This window comes from Mauremys reevesii, linkage group 3, assembly GCF_016161935.1.
Source record: "Mauremys reevesii isolate NIE-2019 linkage group 3, ASM1616193v1, whole genome shotgun sequence".
Classification (NCBI taxonomy): Eukaryota; Metazoa; Chordata; order Testudines; family Geoemydidae; genus Mauremys; species Mauremys reevesii.
Window position 1 is genome coordinate 164,128,287 of NC_052625.1, and position 17,113 is coordinate 164,145,399.

At 41.7% G+C, this 17,113-nt stretch overlaps 1 protein-coding gene across 10 annotated transcripts in view; it reads right to left on the reverse strand.

Annotated features, from left to right (window-relative positions):
* Window positions 1–309: 309 nt before the first annotated feature.
* The window catches only part of LOC120402303 (muscular LMNA interacting protein), a 160,362-nt gene continuing 143,558 nt past the window's right edge, over window positions 310–17,113 (reverse strand). For 8 of the 10 annotated variants that reach the window (XM_039532834.1, XM_039532839.1, XM_039532838.1 and 5 more), the window contains 4 exons: window positions 11,178–11,231; window positions 6,318–6,479; window positions 1,604–1,638; window positions 310–587 (listed from right to left, as the gene is read on the reverse strand). In XM_039532834.1, coding sequence (XP_039388768.1) covers window positions 6,321–6,479; window positions 11,178–11,231 — 213 coding nt within the window. In that variant the 3' untranslated portion in view covers window positions 310–587; window positions 1,604–1,638; window positions 6,318–6,320. Of the gene's footprint in view, window positions 588–1,603; window positions 1,639–6,317; window positions 6,480–11,177; window positions 11,232–17,113 lie in introns of those variants that run through there. The other 2 variants (XR_005597125.1, XR_005597127.1) reach the window with 2 other exon arrangements.

Genomic DNA, 17,113 nt, shown 5'->3' on the forward strand with positions numbered 1-17,113 from the left:
CAGACCACAGAAGGGGAATACAGGTGCAGTTACCCTGAACTGTGGCACCCCTTTCGCCTAACTACTGGTGTCCTTTTTGCTCCAAATTTCCTGATGTTTAGACTTTAGTGTAAAATATTACAGATCAATTGGGGGAAAAGGTTTCAGGATGAGGGAGCTGAATTTCCTGGAGAGCTGGTAAGTCTTCATCAGTTAAAGTTTGGAAATGGATTTATGCAGAAAATGAATCACAACAAACACTTTTCACACACTCCAAGTTTATTTAATTTCAAAATATAACTTGTGTTCTAAAGAAAATGTGATGTGTGCTTTTTGGCATACATTAAAACTACAGCAAACATTTCAAGACACTGCATGTAGATTTGCCACATTCATTTCAGTATCTGTGGGGCTCTTTTTGCTGGTACCGTCTAGATTATCTCTTAAAAATATCTCTGAGTGCTACTGCTGCATTGCAATTAATACAAAAGGAAGCAACATTTAAAAAAACAACAACATTTAAATCCACTTGAGGCACTGATTTCATTTCAGCATTGCCACAGGCTTCAAAATACTCTACAGTTTTAGCTTCTGATCCTAATTTACAGCTGCAAAAGAAAAGAAGAATTTTCACATGTATATACTAGTAACTAGAACACAAAAAACATATAGGACCAGATCCTCAGGTGGTATAAATATGTATAGCTCCTCTGATGACAACAGAGCCACCCCAATATATACCACCTGAGATTCTGGCTGATAAATACACAATGTTCTGCATCTACACACAAGCATAATGTACTGTCTGCAAGAACTATGTTAATTTACCATAATAAATCATTAACTTTAATGGAACTATCCTGATGTGTGCATAACCATAACAGAGTAAATACTATAACCTTTGTCATTCTTCACCTCATCTTCCCTATTGCTTCCTCCTACTCGTGTCACAGTTAAAAGTATATTGTAAGCTCTTTGGGGAAGGGACCATGTCTTTGAATACATACTAGTGCCTAGCTCACTTTTAGCTGTAAAATTTTAAATAAAAGCTGTAAAAATAAGTAATAATTCAAAAAGCATCTGTTTTAATTATGCAACTGATTTACCAAGTTACCTTTAAAAATAGTCACTTTAGAATATAAATTTAACTGTATAGTGCCACTAAATAGAATTATATGTTAATGTTGGAAAGGTCAGTCATAGATGGAACATACCCAAATTGAACTAATTAAGATTAATACAAAAATATACAGCTAAAACATTTTATTATATTATGTGAGCACAGAAAAACTTTCTTAAAGTGAAGTTGAAGTTGTGGGTAGTAGAGCTGTTAGTATAACTCATTTTTCAGGACACTGACAATTCCAAAAACCTGGAAAAAAATCTGGATTCAACACCACACAAAAGTTTTTCAGCATGTGGCTAATCAAATAATAAGAATAAGAATAGGAATTATTCAATGAAATTGACACAAATTTGCAAAATGTTTCAGTCAATCTGAATATCTTCATTTTTCTTTCTGGAAAAAAGATTCAGCTGAAACATTTTGCATAGCTTTAGTTGTGGGTACATTTTAGTGGTCAGATTGTAACCAAGACAGTTTAAGAAAAAATGTAATACTTGCCCTGGCAGCTAGACAGACTCTCTCTCATTGGCAGTCTGTGGGAGACAAAAAAGGGGAAGAGAGAAAATGATGTGCAGAAAAGAACAGAAGCTGCAGTATGGTATATAGTTACTTGCTGTGTGTTTGCAGGATCGTGCCTTTTAGAATAGAAATCAATTTCAATAGATACAGTGATTATGAACTCAGAGAACACATGGGCATATACAAATTAGTGTGAAGTCTAATTAGTTATACAGCAGTATAGTATTCACTTTCTTTGGTGAAGGTTTTATACTATCATTTAAAATACCTGTTTCAGAGCAGTTTCCTTCTTCTGAAGGCAGTATAAATACTCCTACTATTATGTAAATCAAACAGTACAAAACCCATCTATGAGAAACAGACAGAATTCAGGGGTATGGCAGTTAAAATAACATGCTGGTGTTTCACACTTAATCGATGTCAAATTTACATGGTATATGCATTACTATCTTCTCAGAGATTTTGCATTTGAACTGACTGTGGAAAGTGGCTAAGTAACGTCTTCCCTGTAATTTTTAATCTAGAAAATATTTTAGGAATACAAAATATAAAAATACAGAAGTCTAAAGCAATACTTATTTTTTCCTCTAATATTATGATGTCCTAATAATAGCTTTGCATCACAATGTACTAATAACGATAACTAATTTTCTGCTTCCCTAAAGCATGTACAAATATCATTGAAGCTGGCAAAGAGTATTGACCCAATTCTGCTCTATTACATGCTTGTAGATACAGAGTAATTCCATTGATCTCAGTGGATTTATTTGAGATTTACATGGATGCAAATTAACATAATTTGTTCCTACTTGGTTTTTTAATGCACACTAGGAGAATGTAGGTCATTGTCCCACTCTAGAGGCTGGTCCATTAAAAAAGATAACGAGCCTGCTACAGTTAACACTCGGGGGTCTTAGTCCTTTAGGTTAAGTGGTGGAGGCTCATACTTTTAGTGTTCATTTAAAGGTTCATTATGTTTTCATTTAGCTAAATTGTTACAGAAATGTTAAGTAGACCTAGTGCTGCAGGCGTTGCTCAGTCAGAACTCACTGGTGTCAATGGAAGTTTTGCTTCAGGGAGGGATGATACAGTTTGACCCAAAATAGCGTTACCCCTTTTTGACCCGAGCAAAAGTTCAGGGCCTTGGAATGTTCCAGTTGGGAATAGAAATTGATCATGGAGCCTAGAATTTACTTGGATACAATCTTGTTTCTTTACAAGGAATGTACAAAATCCTGCTTCTGAGAATGCAGGAGGAACCAAAGGCAAAAGGAACAGTTTCTTAGCTTACAGGCCCATGCTTCTTTTCAGCCAGCATCCCGGACCTAGAACCTCTCTCTAGGTTTCTGTCAGGGTTGCATCTGCTTAAAGGCTTCTGCTTGGATTTCCTCAGGCTGTCTCTGTCTCTCTCTGGTTTCCTCCCCCGCCACTCAGCCACAGAAAATCCCATTACTCAGCCAAAGCTCCTCTATCCACACAGTCCAAAACTCATGGGCAGGTGCACATAACCCCTTTGTTTTAGGTGGGGGATTGGGATTAATTTATCCTCACACTTCGGTTTAATAGGCAGCAGGTTTAAAACAAATAAAAGGAAGTTCTTCTTCACGCAGCAGAGTGTCAACTTGTGGAACTCCTTACCTGAGGAGGTTGTGAAGGCTAGGACTATAACAGTGTTTAAAAGAGAAATGGATAAATTCATGGTGGTTAAGTCCATAAATGGCTATTAGCCAGGATGGGTAAAGAATGGTGTCCCTAGCCTCTGTTCGTCAGAGGATGGAGATGGATGGCAGGAGAGAGATCACTTGATCATTGCCTGTTAGGTTCACTCCCTCTCGGGTACCTGGCATTGGCCACTGTCGGTAGACTGATACTGGACTAGATGGACCTTTGGTCTGACTCGGTACGGCCGTTCTTACGTTCTTATGTTAATTGAAGGATGCGTTCACCCACCCATTATTCTAAATGAGGTTTTAACTCAACCCATAACAAGGTTTCACCCCGTTCATAACAATATTTTACCAAAATAAGGAGTAAAAAAGTACAGTTCACATTCCGGAGACCACTGTGCTCAGGGGTCTCTGTACTTTAAAAAGTATCTCACGGGGTTGAGGGCAGGTTTGTTTGTTGCATTGGGTTGTGTTTTGTGGGTGTGTATTACAACTACTCTTTGTCCCACTATCTGCTACCACATATTGCCTAAATCCATTATTGTGGTCTCCACAATACTATCTATGAACACCTTTCTGCTTACTAGCCCCTTATATACAGCTGTGGAGCCCAAACTCCACAAATCAGCAGCAGCAGTGCTGTGAAGGCTTCCCTACCCCCAGATCCCCAGTAGGAGATGCTGACCTCACGTGCCCTCCAGGAACCCTGGCTGGCTATAGAGCAGGCAGAAAATCCCACCCCTAATTCCTGCTGCCAACTCTCCTCTGTGGCATGTGCTGTGCTGCACACAGGAGGCTGTGGGGCTGAGCTTGGGGCTGGGGACAGGCCCAGGGAACCTGTTTGAATGTGTGGGCCCTATGAGCCTGCTTTGCATATAAGAATCAGCCAGAGTCCAAAGCAAACTTACCCAGAACTAAAGAGCTGAGGTGGAAGAGGCAGCCAAGATTGTGACTGGTGGAAGCAGAGTTCCTTTTAGGCATTTGAAATGTATGCTATACTCCCATTGCCTCTCTGCAATGACACTGAGGGTTTCTACATGCTAAGAGAGATGCTGGCATAAATCATGGTGTTGGAGCGATGCCTGGGTGAATTCCTGCCTCGCTAGACATTTTAAGAGTTCGGAACAACCTGGTGAAGAGGGGAGGCCCCAGCACACAGCTCTATAGAGACTTCTGCAGTAGCCTTTATCAACACAAAAAGGGCATCTGAGCTGGCCTGCATCATGGAACCCCAGTTTGTTGATACTGCAGGTCCAGTGCTCACTCATCTTGTCTGCACCCTGGCTACTCATTTCACCACAAACCTAGGCTTGTACAGGATGTAGGAGTAGTAGCTATTCCAGCCTAGCCTCAAGTGCAAGAGAGGTAACCTGGAGCCAAAAAAAAAATGGTCTCTTAAATCTATACTTTGGCACTGAAATTAGGCACTCTAGAGTGATAGTTTTTGCCTAACTCTGGGATTTTTCTGGCAATGTAAGCAATTAGGGGTGTAACTGCTATCATTTGTACCACCATTAATTGTTAGAAAGCACTACACCTCTAAAACTGGAGTTTGGGTTAAAAATTTGAAAATTTTAAAAACTCGGTCCATATTATGCCTATTATATGATGGGCACATCTTACCCTTTGTAAAATCCCACATATATATAGAACCTATTGATTATTATGAATAATTATTGCTAGTCTTTGACGTGGAACATCCCTTAGGTAAATAAAGATTGAGGCTATGTCAACATTACATACTTCCGGTAGTACCATTATGTTGGTTAGATGTCAATCACACCTCTCACATCCCTGACCGAAATAGATGTGCTGGCAGAAGTCTGTAGTGAAGATGCAGCTGCACCATCAAAGCTGCGCTTTTACCACTTATAGCGTGTTTTGCTCATGTGGGGTTGAAATAAGTTATACTGATACATAGTGCAGTTTTACCAGTATAGTTACATCTGCACTAGAAGCGCTTTACTGGTATAGTATACTGGTATTCCTGTACCAGTAAAGTACTCTGTAGGCATGTCCTAAGAGTAATGCACTGTGGCCTGTATTCACACTTTCATAGGTTTTATACATTACACAGCTTTTCCCATTAAATTCAGTCATGAAATGTTGTCAGTGGGCCTCCTTGTTTAAAGCCTCATGAATGACTGACATGCTGGGTTAGATCCTGGCTCCAGAGAAGTCAATGGAGCCAGGATTTGCCCCTCTTCTGTGTGTGTGTGTGTGTGTGTGTATTGAGACCTCATCTAACAGGATGCCAGATGTCCAATAATTACTGTAGATGCTTTGGAGTATGTCTACAGTGCAATGTAAGCCCAAGGTTCAAACTCAGGCTCAAACCTTACCCCCTTCCCATCTACACACAAATCACCCACAGCTAACCCACAGCTCAGATTCATGGTCCCAGGACCTCATGGAGTCTGTCTATGCAGCAAAGAAAAACCTGCAGTTGGCTTATACCAGCCAACTCGGGCTCATGACGCTCAGTCTGTGGGGCTGTTTCATTGTTGTATAGACATCTGGGCTCAGGCCCAAAGTCTGGGACCCTCCCACCCAATAGAGTCCTAGAATCCAGGCTCCAGACCAAGCCCAGAAGTCTACACAACAGTGATACAACCCCACAATCCAAGCCCTGAGAGCCTGAGTCAGCTGACCCAGGCCAGCCACAGTTGTCTAATCGCAGTGTAGACATATCCATTGAGATCACCGACAGAATAACAAATGCATTAACTTAGGAAAGATCATATGTACCTAATGTGTCTTTATGATGGAAATTGGTTAAAGGACTTAATTATAACAGAATTACAAGGCCTTATATGTTTTAATATGATGATAATAAGCACATGTGCTCAATTCCTGCAGAAGCTTTATAATTCCATGTGGATATGGTTTTCAGAGACTCAATAGCCAGACTCAGTTCAAGGCATTATTAGACTAACTATAATATAATATGTGGATCATAACCCTGGCACACTATACATTGGGTCACAGTAACAAATGATGATAACTAATTAGCGTTACTGGTGTACCTCTTAGCTGGTTTTTGCAGGAGTATCCGTCATGTCCACTCTGAGTGAAAAGCGCTCACTGCAGAGAGGGCTTTCGCTGGCTGGAAGTTTTCCTTTGCTTGTCTTTTTGCTTTCACAGGTGGGAGGCAGATCCAATTTACTTGGTGCTGCTACAGAATGAAACTAAAAGTTGCATGAAAAATAGAACACAGTTATTCTGAATCGAGCTTGGAACCTTTTTTAAAATTAATACTTCTCTTTGGGGAAAATATAAAATGCGTTACAAAACAAGGGGCTGGCAACCATGCACACTCTGGCCCTTTAAAAAAAAAAAAGACAAAGATGTTGGTATTCCCTACAGCACCAGGCTTTTCAAACTTCCTTATTCTCCTGTTGATATAATTGATTTCTTCTCATGATATCATGTGTCTTTTTTTAAGTATGTAGTTATAGATGATTTTAGATCTAGAGAACCATATTGCTGAGAGCAGAGACGGGAGACAGCAGGGTCTGGGGTGCTCATTACAGCAGAAAGAGCAATGTTGGCCTTGTCAGTTGACTGACTGACACCCATAATTAGTCTATATTATGAGGAAAGGTTGGTGGTGTATTTCTAACTTTCTAAAAAAGTAGTAGTAAAAAGGATGCTTAATTCCTGCAACTTTAAACATGCTGGGCCAGGTCCTGGCTCCTCCTCCTCACTGCAGTGAAAAGGAGGCAGAAAGCCACATAACACTCCAGATGGGGATTTTCCCAGGGTAGGGCGGGTCTCCAGATAATAGGAGGCAAGGCCACAGTGCTGATGCATTCCAGCAAGATGCCATCCAGCAGAATGTCCGAAGGGAGCTATTACCAGTCAGTGCAACTTAAAAGAGTGCTTAGGTTGCTCTAAGTTGCACCAGGACCAGGTCCTGGCCAGCTACAGGATTGGGGTCCTAAAGGTGGGATAAAGGGACTATCTCCTGCACCACCAACAACTTCTATCACTTTCTGGGTCCCTGGCAAGGCACCTTGATGGAAGAGGACACCTCTGTCCATATCCTTCTGACTGAGGCTGAATTGGGGGGACTCTAGGCACACGTTAAAAGCAGCAAAGAGTCCTGTGACACCTTATAGACTAACAGACGTATTGGAGCATGAGCTTTCATGGGTGAATACCCACTTTGTCGGATGCATGAAGTGGGTATTCACCCATGAAAGCTCATGATCCAATACATCTGTTAGTCTATAAGGTGCCACAGGACTCTTTGCTGCTTTTACAGATCCAGACTAACACAGCTACCCCTCTGATACTAGGCACACCTTGTACTCTTTCTACTCCTTCCTAGGCATTGAAATCCTTTGCTCTCTCCCAGGAGGGTCTTTGTGAAGTTAGCCAGCCCACCGTCCACAAGTCACATAATTGTATTAAAAATAAGATTTATTAACAAGTGAGAGAAAATCAAATTGGGACTGGGGTGCTGAGTGGGTTGACCCTGGAAGAGCTGAGAGTCAGGGGGCCCTTTGCTCCCTCCTAGTACTGGCTGCTCAAACTCCAGTCTGGGGCTGGACAGACAGCACTGGTGGGAAGAAATTCAGCTTGCAGGACTCAGTGCAGCAGCATTTTAGCCCTCCCTGCTCTCCTCTTCCTCTTACACTGCTGAAGAGTATGGCAGAGGGAGAAGGGAATTTGCAGGTTATGTTGTGCTCCTAGTGGCATTGTTAGGGCAGGTAGGTGGGGAATAAAGGACCCAGTCTTGCAGTAGCAAGAATGGCTCAGTAGCAGCCTTAGCGAAGGTTGAAAATTTTAGTAAGGGCTTGTCTACAAAATTCTACAGTTCAGATTTCAGGGTGTGAACTGCAGTGTGCACTGGCATGCTGCATGTGCTCGCCTGCATGAACTAAATGGTACCTACATCCTGTTTAAAGAGGACTACATTAACACAAACTAGCTACCTGCAGCATCCACATGGGGGAATTACAGCACATCAGGCTAGCGCGTGCTGCAATTCACCCATCCATACTGTGGACTGTGTAGATATAACCTAAGCAGAGCCGGCCTTTGTATTTTTGAGCTGGCCTGAGAAACAATATTTTGTGCACCCTCTCTCCTCCCAAGCCGTAAGGTTGCTGTCCACCATTATCACATCTCTCTGCACACAGCTTGTTTGACAATCTGGGTGAGAACTAGCAAGACGACATTTGTCATACACACTCCCAAACGTCACTGACTCATTTTCCATAAAAGCGTGAGTACAAGTGAGAGGGAGGGGTCTTTACATTTCCCAACCTCCTGGAGCAGAAGTAGAGTCCAGGGATTAAATGGAAACTAAGATGCTCCATCATATGCTCCAAAACTAGGTTCTGTTAACAAAACAAGTGATCATACAAGCCCTCAGGTGATACCTCCAATACATCAATGTTTCACCTCCATCAGCCATCCAATATGTTTCAAACCAGTAAGGAAGGTATTTGGTGGTAACTATAGGCAAGTGCCATCTCATTCATTTTATTCCTATCTTGTCTTTAACACTTTCTAATAGACTAGAATTTTCTTTCTTCGCTGATAAATGAAATGAGCTGGGTTAACCGATATACAAAGAACAGCCAGGTATGATCCTATTTCTGTTAAAAGAACAGGAGTACTTGTGGCAACTTAGAGACTAACAAATTTATTTGAGCATAAACTTTCGTGGGCTACAGCCCACTTCATCAGATGCACAGAATGGAACATACAGTAAGAAGATATTTATACATACAGAGAACATGAAAAGGTGGCAGTACCCATACCAACTGTAAGAGACTAATTAATTAAGAGAAGCTATTATCAGCAGGGGGGAAAAAGTTTTGACATGATAATCAAGATGGCCCATTTTGGACAGTTGACACAAAGGTGTGAGGATACTTTCACATGAGGAAATAGATTCAATTAGTGATGTATGATATATGCCATCATGTGCCAGCAATGCCCCTCTGCCATGTACATTGGGCAAACTGGACAGACTCTACGCAAAAGAATAAACGGACACAAATCTGACATCAGGAATCATAACATTCAAAAACCAGTAGGGGAACACGTCAACCTCTCTAATCACTCAATAACTGACATTAAGGTGGCAATTTTGCAACAGAAAAGCTTCAAAACCAGACTCCAAGAAGAAGCTGCTGAACTTGAATTAATATGCAAACTAGATACCATTAACTTAGGTTTGAACAGAGACGGGAATGGCTCGGTCATTTCCCTAATTGAATCTATTTCCCCATGTGAAAGTATCCTCATACCTTCATGTCAACTGTCTGAAATGGGCCATCTTGATTATCACTTCAGAAGTTTTTCTCCCCTGCTGATAATAGCTTCTCTTAATTAATTAGCCTCTTACAGTTGGTATGGGTACTGCCAGCTTTTCATGTTCTCTGTATGTATAAATATCTTCTTACTGTATGTTCCATTCTATGCATCCGATGAAGTGGGCTGTAGCCCACGAAAGCTTATGCTCAAATAAATTTGTTAGTCTCTAAGGTGCCACAAGTACTCCTGTTATTTTTGCTGATACAGACTAACACGGCTGCTATTCTGAAACCTATTTCTGTTATAAGACTTATCTAAAAGGGTTTGGTATAATTACCAAAATTGTGTGGATAATATAATGAGACCTCAGTAGTCAATATCCATTCATCTACTGTCATTGACTTCATACTGCAATGAATGTTTAGCTATTCCTCCAAGTTAGCTATGCTTTATGTGAATTTCTAAAACAACACTAAGACCTCCAACTTTCCTTCTTAATTAAGAATGTTCAGTTTCATTTCAAAGTTTATATTACATCTGGTATTCAGTTTCCTTTCAAAGCTTACAGCTTACATCTGGTATTTAATTAGATTATACAGATTTATTTCAACATCAAGACTGTGATTTTAAATTCACGTTGACAACCCTGTTACAAACAAGCTGCTCACTTTGGGCAGTATGGCCTAGTGGATAGAGCCCTAGACTAGGTCTCAGGATACCTGGTTTCTATTTCCAGCTCAGCCACTGGCCCCTTGGGTCAGTTACTTCCCCTCTCCGTGCCTCTGTTTCTCTATCTATAAAATGGGAATAATGATCTTGATCTCCTTTTTTAAAGTGCTTTGAGATCTACTGATGAAATGCACTATATAAGAGCTAGGTATTATTATTATGCTCTGTCCCAAGACCATCATGTAGAAGATAGCATCAGCTTTCATATGAAGTGTGTATAATCTGGGATGGTAGGCATTAGGTTCATACATTTTACAGAGGGAAGAGGCCTATATTAGTTCATTAAATCCATTCCCCAGCAAATGCAAGGCCTAGTCCACCCAATACTTATAATACACTGTTACTGAATTTTACCTTAGCTAAGGAAATGATGCTGGGCAACACATGCTATAGTGAGCTGTCTGTTGTCCCCTGTATTTTAAAAGAGGGTATGGTAGGTGTTCTCCCATTTTCAACATGTTCACACTCCCAAGGAGCTGGAAAAGCAGTATCTTCTGGTATTTAGAACAGGAGCCACTACTTTACCACAGTCACTGCAGAGTGTGAAATGCTGGGTTTTTCAGATGGAGCTCACTGTATATGTTTTACTAGTTCCCATTCCGAGTCATTTAACCTTCCACAAGCACAAATCAGAAACATGGAACACAATGCTACCTGAGCTTCTTGAAGAACACAGGATCCAAAACCACACTAGATTTGTTTGTTAATAGCAGTGAAACACAACCATTTACACAGTCCATAGGTTGGGCCAAAATCCTTTCTGCAGGTACACTTTCTGTACCTCTGAGGCCACCATACGTTATGTTTAACTGCAAAAGCCATTCTGAGCTGGTGCTCATAGATAGCATGCCTGTAGTTATAAAATGCAAATGTCATTCAGTTACCTCCTTGGAGCTGAGAGCTTCGTTTTCTGGAATAGACACTATGGGATGACTGGGCTGCAGAGCCGAGATGCCAAGGATGTCACATGAGAGAGAAAGTGAAAAAATATGCAGTTATGAGTTAAATTTTAGTAGCCATCAGAACAACATGATCAAAGCACCTCATCAACTAACATGCACAGGGCAGCTAAGCACGCAGTTCCCATTGACTTTCAGTGGGAGCTGGGCACCTAGCTGCTCTTAGGGTATGTCTACACTGCAAGTGAAGGTGTGATTGTAGCATGGATGGGTGTACCATAAGGTGACCAGATAGTAAGTGTGAAAAATCAGGACGGGGGTGGGGGGTAATATGCGCCTATATAAGAAAATTCCCCAAATATCTGGACTGTCCCTATGAAATTGGGACATCTGGTCACCCTACCATACCCATACTAGCTAGATTAAAGCATAGGTTCTAGTAGTAGACTAAAATGGCAGCACAGGTTTCAGCATGGGCTAGCTACCCGAGTATAAGCCATGGGGGGAGCGGGGACACTAGATATGTGCTCAGGTTGCTAGCTAGCTCGTGCCATGTGTCTGTATCACTACTGTTATCCATGCTAACCACATTACAGCTAGCCTGGGTATGCCTATCTGTGCTACAATCACACCTTCACTCTCTGTGCAGAGGTACCCTGTGTTCCACTGAAAATCTCTGGCCCAAGATATAGGCTAGTTTCCATCTAATCACATTGACATATAATTTAAAAAAGCACTTGTCACCCTGAAATGACTCAGTCAGAATCCTAGCAAGGACAAATGCCTATGTAAAGGGAAGGTTTAGTATGAGACAATGCACATACAAGTACTTAGAACTCTAATCGTATTTCCAACACTTAGTATTTATACCTTCCTGAACAGCTCCCAAGAGAGCTCTCCTTAACCTTGGCTTTCAAAGACACCAGTCTTATAATTCTTTAACTAAAAATGCCATTGAACAATTACTAGTACATTCAGAGGGAGGTTTTGCATCACGGTGATTCTTTACCACTTTGTGATTTGTATCTGAGTACTGAAGACCTGATCCAAACTCCATTTAAATCAATGTAAAGACTCCCAGTGACTTCACTGGGCTTTGGAGCAGGCCCAAAGTGAATACATAAACCAAACCATACAGAGATAATAGTAGGTTCATAGGCCTGCAATGTTTTAATAATCAGGGGAAATACAGCTCTCATACTTTTAATTTGGTTAATAAAGTTCTCTGAATGGATTGATTTTGTGGATTTAGCTTTACAGAAACCTAGTTTTCAGTGTGTCAAAATCACTGCTCTGTGTCCACAAATCATTAATTGAATTTATAAATCACATCAGAATGCCCTGGTCCTGCTCTTAAAAAAAAAGGGTGTTGAATCATTACTCATAGAAGCATAAGCCTAGTTTTGTAAACTGTTCCAATAATGAGGGTAGATCAAGTATTGTTTCAACAGGGAGAGACTTAAATAAAGACGGGAGAGAATACTTTAACTCTCACAGCTGAGAATTCATTGCTGGCAATACAGGCTGGCACCAGGAAGATATACACACTGCAGACTCATCCATTCCACGCTCCTATTCTGTTCCAAGGAAATAAGCAGGTGGTGTGAGTTACAGTTAGTTAGCTCCACAGTTGGTGCACTAGTACAGTTGTACCAATTTGGCCACTAACATGCTGCTTATGAGTTATTGGGATGCTGCAAATTCATTATTTGCCCTAACACAAAATCATATGTTATTTTGCAAGGAATATGCAATCAATGTGGGTGGTTGCTGTAGATGGATTGCTTTCTATTTACCTACCAGACAGCAATTAAGTACTCCGGTAGGTATGAAACGCCTACAGCTTGTGCAAAAACAGCAGTTGACTGGGAAGGTGGAGAGCTGAGACTGTGGCTATCATTTGTCTCCATTAAGAAAAAAAAACACTATGTACCAACTGTGCACATAGCTAACCTATGAAAAATGTGCTTTTATTACTATTTCCTTGTCCTCCTTCTCTTCTCATTACTTATTGCCCACCCGTCTTTAAGTTTCTTCTCCAAGCCCAGGCACAAATCTGCCCTGTTCTACTCTGTAAATCTCATCCCCTATGTCCCTCTTTGCCCCCACAATAATCCCAGTCTCTCTTCACCCACACCCATCTTTGTCTCCTTCTCTTACTCCCATTCATGTGCCTTCTTGTAACAGTGAAAAGCCACAGTGCATGAGGGACTCAACAGGGAAGGAATACACTCCAGCACTTATCCCTGAGCTTTCTATACGTATTACCAGTGCATATTCTCTACCCCTGGCTTTAATTTAAAGGAAGCAGGTGAGGAAAAGTGGGAATGAACAAAGACTTAACTGCTTAATTAATATTTCAGTGAAAGAATAAAGGAAATAATGATAATATGGTATTGAGTCTTCAGTGGATTGTGTATCCAATAATAGTGCCCTATTTCCAACTTCTGAAGTATAAAAAGCCTTAAGCGCTGTCACTGGAGACACCATGTGGTCTAGCGGCTATGACATTAGATTTGAAATCCAGCAACCTGACTTGGCCACTAATGTGCTGTCTGACCGTGGGGAGTCACGTCCCTTGTCTAGGTCTCTCTTTGCCCTCCTACCCTTTATCTGTCTTGTGCATTTAAACTGTAAACTTCAGAGCAGGGGCACGGATTGTGTCTCACTGTGGACTCATGTAAGCCTCTTGGTCTCACTTTCTCTTCTTTCAAATCCCTCTTCAGTACCCACTTCTGTTGTGATGCCCCTAAGAAACCAACCAATTAAGTATGGCAAAAGGGAATGTAACATACTAGAGCACTTTAAAATATTCGGAACCATCAAGGTGGGCATGTAGCTAACCTATGTAACTGCCTTATCACTGCTATCCTTCCTGGTATTTGTTACACTTGTTGCACGGTGGTCAGATTGCAAGCTCTTTGGGGAAGTGACTGTGTCTTCTTATGCATTTGTATAGCACCTAGGACAAGGGGTCCTGATCCTGAGTGGGGACTCCAGGCACCATGGCAGATCAATAGTTAATTATTAGAATAATATTCTGCCTTATCTTTTTCAAACACAATGGGTCCCATCAGGGATCAGATACTTGTGTTTAAGGTGCTGGACCAGGATTTAGGAGATCTAAGTTCAACTCCTTGTTGTCAGAGATTCACTGACTTTGGGCAAGTCACTTAAGGGTATGTTTACACTGCATTGTAAATCCAGGTCTGTGGGACCTGGTCTTGTGGACTTGGTGTTTCCAAGCTCATGCTTGAGCATTCACATGGCATTGTAAACCTGGGCTTATAGTTGCTGGACTCAGGTCTCACAGCTGTGCTCAAGTCTCCATACTGCACTGCACAGACCTTCTGATTCGGGTCTGTGGATTGAGCTGAGTCCACAGTATAGAATGATAGGGCTTGGACCTGAGTTATAGCGGGACCCAGGCTCTGACCCCTCCTAGAACCCCCTCCCTGCAGGGTCCTAGGACCTGGGTCCTGATTGCTTGCTGACCCAAGTCAGACTGATTTGTGTGTGGATGGGTGGGTGGCTTGGGCTCAAACCAGAGCCAGACCCTGGATTTTGCATCAAGTGGAGACATACCCAATCTGCCTCTGTACCTCAGTTCCCCATCTGTAAAATGCTTCCTTTGTGTGTCTTGCCTATTTAGACTGCAAGTCATTTGGGAAGGGGTTGCTTAACTGTGTGTCATGACAGCACCTAGTACAATGGGGCTCCAATCTCAGGTGAGGCTTTTAGGTGCTACGACAATATAAATAAAAATATTTGAAAACCAAAATATAAATCAGCCCTGACCTGCTCCTTCCATAATGACAAATATAAGGGGAGGGAGATGAGATTTATCTATTTCATTTTGAGAACAAATAAGCCTGATCAAATGAACATGCCGCCCTGTTTTTCCTACACTTTCCAGGTCCCCCTCATCATTCTAAATGAACAGTAGGGGTCGGGGGGTGATTTCTCTGGAAAGATAAGAAACCCAGCTTTCCCTTGCTGGACAATTTATCACTGGACATTCTGAACTCTGACTTATGTCTGTTAGCTCTGATGCTGGAGTGCAAGTAAATCATAGAATATCAAAATTGGAAGGGATCTCAGGAGGTCATCTAGTCCAACCCCGGCTCAAAGCAGGACCAATACCCAGACAGATTTTTGCCCCAGACCCCTAAATGGCCCCCTCAGGAATTGACCTCACAACCCTGGGTTTAGCAGGCCAATGCTCAAACCACTGAGCTATCCCTTCTGGCTCCACAGCTCTTGTTAATAGGTGTAGTCTTATTAGAGTCACCATCTAGTTCTGTTCTTGGCATACCTGCATCCCCATGTCCACATGGCTGGCAGTAAAACTCTCTCTCTTTTACAGTGATTTAGACAGATTATTCTTATGTCTGCAGGAGAAGACAGGGGAGCAGGGAGGAGGTAATCACTCCTCATTTCTGTCCTTGTTTGCTTTGCTGACCATAAAATTCTCCATTGTCTTTAACTAGGTTAATTTAATTAGGTTACTACAATGACGACCTTGGAATTTCCTAGGCTTGCACAGCAATCTTGTAAACAAGATGGGGTTTTGCCTTTTTCTAAGGATGACAGAAGAGCAAAATGGAAAATAAGTACTATTTATGACTGCAAACTATTCTGACAATTACAGAATGCACAGTCACATAAGTTCAAAGGGAAAAAATGCTAAAAAGACTTCATATAGCCTTGACCGAGGCTCAGAATAGAGAAGATTATAAAATAGCTTAATTAGACCTTTGCTATATAATCAACTAGCTAGGCTTGCCTTAAAAAGGGCCGTTTATCATGATTGCACTGTAATTCACAACTGCCACTGAACTAATACAAAGCTGTCTAAAGTCTTAGCAGTATGTGGCCGTTTCATAAACCAAAGGCTTGTCTACACAGTGCATACCAGATGGGTGTAAATTCTAGTGTGCATTAACTGGTCCATATGGACCCTGCTAGTGTGCACTAAAAGTCCCCTAGTGCACATTAATGTAGTTCTCTTTAAAACAGTACTACATTAAACATGCTTTAGGGAACTTTTACTGCACACCAGCAGGGTCCAAATGGGGCAGTTACTGCACAACACACTAGTGCACACTAGAATTTACTTCCCCTGAGGCAGACTAATGCATCATGTAGAGAAGCCCTAATTCACTGTCTAGAAGGCTGCTGTAACCTTTGCTAATTGAGACAGAGGTGTATGACTTCCCACAACCAATGGGAGATGATGTACTTTAAAAAATAAGAGTGTTGCAACTATAGCAACAGAAATCACATGTACACTATTCTTATTGACATTGACCAACATACACAAAGAGACTGTCTGGACTATAATCTAAATCTCCTGACTCCCAGGCCTGTGCTCTATCTGCTAGATCACAAATGCTCCTGGGACCTCAAATGCCTTGAAATTTTAGGAAGGGAGTGAGGAATAGATTCAAATCAGCAGTATTTTTTTTTTTTTGCTCCACCAGCGTTCCCACCCCCGATGTGTCCCAATATTTTCTTCCTTTCATCTGGTCATCCTACTGGTAAGCCAGAAGCAGGAGAGGACACCCTTAGTAAGTGGTTTTCCTAGAGGTACTCAGCAATTCTCTGCCAGAGGTTCCTTGGCAGAGCTGCTTTGTTCCTTCCCCCATTGAGAGACACTTTCCCACATCACTCTGCAATTACTTGGTGTGACGGGGCGGTTCTGGCGGGACCCAACTGAGAGTGCCAAATCAGGACCAATTGCTCAAACAGGGCAGTCACAGCCCTAGGCTGGGGTTTTTCCACCTCTAAGGCAAACCAAACCAGCCAGACAAAGAGGACTTCGGTCTTACCCCACTGGCTAAGCACAAGTCACATAAGCAATTTCCTTAGACACTCCAGTCTCCCAGTATCACTACCAGTGCACTCGTCCTGGGGATGAA